Source organism: Oculina patagonica, chromosome 4 (assembly GCF_052425735.1).
Source record: "Oculina patagonica isolate OP01 chromosome 4, crgOcupat, whole genome shotgun sequence".
NCBI lineage: Eukaryota > Metazoa > Cnidaria > Anthozoa > Scleractinia > Oculinidae > Oculina > Oculina patagonica.
Window position 1 is genome coordinate 16,540,129 of NC_135761.1, and position 4,697 is coordinate 16,544,825.

Genomic DNA, 4,697 nt, shown 5'->3' on the forward strand with positions numbered 1-4,697 from the left:
TACATTGGCCAATTTTTTAGTGTTTACTGTTTCCGGAGGAAATGTGTTTGGACAGGTCTTCGTGAAAAATTTTAGCATTTTAATTCCTATCTGCTCTTCAAAGATCGGATAAAATCACTGGATTTCTCCTCGGAAATTATCGGTAGTCTTCGGGAATATTCGGTAGTCTTCGGAAATCTTCCGAACTGATCGGATATCGTCAGAAAATGTCTGAAAACTTCTTCATATACTAAACAACATAATACTGGCTTTTTTTTGGAGCCGTTTTTGTTTTTTCTTGACAACAGTAAAATTTACTGTTACAGTGATTTTTTTACTGTTAGTGTTAAAATGCCCAAAATTTTACTGTTTCATGTTACAAAGGCAAAAAATTAAGTGTTTTGTGTTATCTACCCCCATTTAGACCGTCTGGTTATACAATTTTGGTGGTCTAAACTCTTGACCAGTGACTGCGTGAGATTTCTAGAAGAAAAAGAGAAAGAGAAAAAGGTCTCTCACCGAGGGACAACTTTTTTTGATATAAACAAAACCTTATCTTTATAATCAGACAAATTTGGTCGATCTGTGTTTGTTTTTGCGATATCTTCCTGTCACCATGCATATTCATTCAATATGAATTCTAATTATGAGACCCGCTTATGAACAGTCATGTTTATTCATGCAAAGCCTTGCGCGCTATCTATTTAATATTTAACCTGTGATAATAACTTCGAAAGAAAGATCAAATTTCAAATTTGATATCTTCAAAACTACGGTGACTTTTCAGGTCCTCAAACATCCAGAACATTAGCTTTTGGAAGCTCATTTCATGATTCGATTTCCGTGTAACCGGAGATTGGTTGACTTTGTGAGATGAATAAAACACAAAAGAAGTATTATTTATTATATTAAAACCACCTGTATTATATTCAAGTTCTTTTTTGTGTTTCTAAATGCGTAGTCAAATTCGATTGTAGAACTGCCCGCAAAAAGCTTTTGAAGTTCGTAAACAGACCGATAATTTGCATGTGGAATGATTTTCTCGCTGGGTCGAATCTCGGCTCGAATAACAGGATCTTTAGTGTTTATGCTTCATTTGCCGATTCAGACTCGACAGAAAAATGAAAATACGTCTAAAAACTGCCAAAAATCATGTCCTTTGAACGGGCACATCAACGAAAAGTGATGTTAAATATTCGGCAAAATAGCGAATTGAATTTCTTTTGCTCATGTTTATTTAGATGTCTTGAATGCTACTAGGTGTGTTTATAATTAAGATATCTGCATTATAGAATATTTGAATTCGTCTTCAGTGTTTATCTATACCTTTACCAACAGACACTGTATATTGCCTTTTTCTATTTTTGTTTTTGTTAATACGTCGTCTATACACACAGATATATGCATTCACAAACGCACAGTGCATAAGGAAACGGACTGTTATGAGCGTACCGCCTGCTCAGATCTAACTGATGCAGCGGACATGTTTTCTTGAGGGACGCTTGTACATTCAGGTTTAGAACCGCTTGTTTAAAACACGCAGAAACTGTCTTTGGTAATGAGAGTTATCTGTAGTATCGCAGACAGCCTTTTTTCTGAGTTTGTGACTCATGAGCGAAGTGTTTGTAGTTTCCCCGAGCCCCACTTTCCGCGTGTGAGTTTCACGTGAACCGTTATTTAGCGTTTCGTGATTCTCCGGGATGGTTGACTCCGAAACGTCCCGGGCAACAGGCTTCTCCACATAACCTTGCGCTTTTCCGCCATAAAAGAGTTGTTCTTTAGCTTTTTGACGTTCCAAACCTCTCTCGGGTTTATAGTTAGATGCGCGTCGGCCAGGCAAAGGGATACTGCTGCTTCGCTGGATTCTCTTCTTCTCGGATGAAGGGTGCCTCTTCTCTTCGCTGAGCGAATGAATCATCCGTTCAGATCCGTACAGTGAATTATTTCTTGACAATTCGCCGTTGTTATCCTCTTGACCTGCTTCTGTCGCCAGATTATAACTGTAGTGAAGAATCCTTTTTTCACCTCCATTCACCTGATTTGTCATAACTAGCGCATTGTAGGCGCTCTCGCCGAGCTTGGAGACCGTGGAACTGTTGTTAAGCTTCTTCATGGCACAGGAACTCGTAATCTGCCTTCTTCGCCTTCACCTAGGTCAATATACGCCGTAAAACGCGTATTTATTTACAAACCTGACAAACAGATTGCTCATCCACAAATTTCTGATAGCGAACTTTTTACGCGCCAGCAGGGGTCGTGTTATTGACCAACAAACAGAAGGCACTGTTTTAATAAGTTATTTCCTATGCGCGCCTTGCGTTTACACCTGGCATATTCATTTCAGTTTAATTACCCGTTTGCTTTGACACGTTGGTTCAGTATTGAGCTTTCAACAGGATCACCAATTGTTTTCATGCTGCTTTGAACCACTGATTAAGCAATTTATTTCCCGCCTAGCGCTTGTAGAGGAAATGACAGGAAAACACGGGCATGTGTGAAGTTGCGATGTGATTTGTATGAGTTTGCACAACGATAAATCAGTTTAAAGATAACACAAAGTAAATCGAGATCTCAGTGAGGCACTGAACATTTTGGACATGACTACAATCAAAGAAACTATCTAAAGAAGAATTGGTTTTAGAAAACTCTCCGGAACACCTAAAAACTTTTTCAGAAATTAGAAAAAAAATAAAAAAATTGAAACATTTGTAATGAATGTCAAAATTTCATAATTGTAAGGCATATGTTCCAAAATTATTTTTAATACTGATCTGTTAGCTTCTTTTCCCGCCCAACATAAAGTTACCGACAATGCATGTTCAATACTAAACGTCTATCAAAAAAATTGTCAAAAAAGAAACAACATTTGCGCTAAGTTGTAAAGAAGTTTCAAGGACTAGGAACAATACGAATCGTTTTAAACTCCACAAAACAATATACAATTCAGTTGCAATTATATTTTTCCTTGCCATGTTCAATATCCAAATTTAATTTATAAAAATATTGTCAAGAAACTCAAAATTACACTGATTTGAAAAAAGATATTTAACCAATACATATAGTCAACCATTAACTTTCCAGACCAGCGTCCAATTAGCGTTCCTTTTTTCCAGTTGTCGTGTTAATAAAACTTTTAAGACTAAACTACTGATCAAAGGCTGCGTAATTTTTGTTTTAATAAAACATCCAGTCATCCAAGCCCGCTTTAGGTAAATCACTCATTTTTCTCCTCTTTGTTTATCCATGCTAAAAGCATTTTACACGCCTTATCGTCAAAACAGATCTAGATGCAAAAAGATAAATCCCCATTTAAATAAGTAAACAGAAGTGAAATATTTTCAAATGATGATTAGGATGTCAAAGTGCGATGAGATTCGATCAGTTGTTGAAAACAACAAGTTAACTCTTTTACAAGAAAGCAAATCAGGGTCGAAGCTAGCGAGAGGCAAGTCCAGATTTTAATCAAAAATGTAAAAAAAAAAAAAAAAAAAAAAAAAATTCGTCCTCAGTTGAACATGATTGATTTTTATGAAGAAATATCTCATGAAAAATGCTGAAAAAGAGTCTTAGAGGTTCTAGATTTCAATATTGTCTTTCTAGGCCTCGCTAGCGGCTCGTGCCTTCGACACTCACAACTTTTTACCTCGTCTTTGTCAAAAAAATCTCGTTACGCCCCTGTCCCTTAATAGTTCTGTACATTTTGAGCTGGTAACAGAAACATCTAAATGTTATCAGTGTTTTCGGCATTATTCAGTGACGGATGTATGTAATTGTTGCTTGGTAGATAAGGAGCAAGATATAATAGGCCATTTCCGAGTAACCGTTTGCCTCTGTTTTAAAAGGAGTCTACGTGCGAAACCATCCAAATGGAAATGTTTTGATTTGCATGAAAAATAAATGGACCTGTGGGTGAAACTCATTTTCATATGAATGGTTTCGCACTTAGACTCGCTTTGAAACAGAGGCAAAGGGTAACTCGAAAATGGTCTATTTAACTTCGGACTGTTTTGAATGCGAATCATGTGATACAATAAAACATTTCACACCACAAGGCCTTGACATGTAGATCTTTTTCTACAAAGCTTATTACTGAGAGATTTGTTCCGACTTTCTATTTCATTTTTTGTCTTCCGGATCTCTGGCACACATTTAATTCATCTACCCCTTGTCACAGATTTGATGTGAATGACTTGGTCACGTGACCAACTCCCACAAAAAAGATGCACCAATTCTTATGTACATGTACTTCTAATGTGCTTGTTTGTTTCGTCGAGTCAATTTTCTGAGGCTTTATGCACCCAAACGTATGCGTTTAGGTCCGCGAGCGCATAACTTTTTATACTTTTAGGCATTTCGTCCACATTTAAACGATATAAACGATCATCGTGTACCTTATGGCTTCTTATTTTCGTGGGACTTAACTTTTGCGATTTTCGCGACTTTTTAAATTTTTGACGTATTTTTTGGCCAAACCGCGAAAATTAAAGTGCATATCATGAAGTAAAATATAATTGCTTCGAAATTTCCCGTTCCATTTTCACAAAATTAAGTTCCCGCGAAAATAAATGTAACAATAAAAACCTACAGTCCCAACCCTTCCCTTGCGTGGCGAGCCAAAAGATCGGTTGCCCAGTCCACACTCACCTCAATAATGCTGTCGTTACCTGAGTTACCTGACGTCCTATGGCATGTCACGCAATCACTTTTGACGAGGAAAC

The 4,697-nt window shown here is 37.0% G+C and overlaps 1 protein-coding gene across 1 annotated transcript; it reads right to left on the reverse strand.

Annotated features, from left to right (window-relative positions):
• Positions 1–511: 511 nt before the first annotated feature.
• Positions 512–2,749, reverse strand: LOC144652441 (uncharacterized). The gene has a single exon (XM_078512450.1). The coding sequence runs from the start codon at positions 2,090–2,092 to the stop codon at positions 1,496–1,498; it is 597 nt and encodes a 198-aa protein (XP_078368576.1). The 5' UTR covers positions 2,093–2,749; the 3' UTR covers positions 512–1,495.
• Between the last annotated feature and the right edge of the window lie 1,948 nt (positions 2,750–4,697).

Excerpts from the sequence above, each read along its gene's own strand:
- LOC144652441 (XM_078512450.1), bottom strand. The coding sequence starts at position 2,092 with ATGAAGAAGCTTAACAACAGTTCCACGGTCTCCAAGCTCGGCGAGAGC.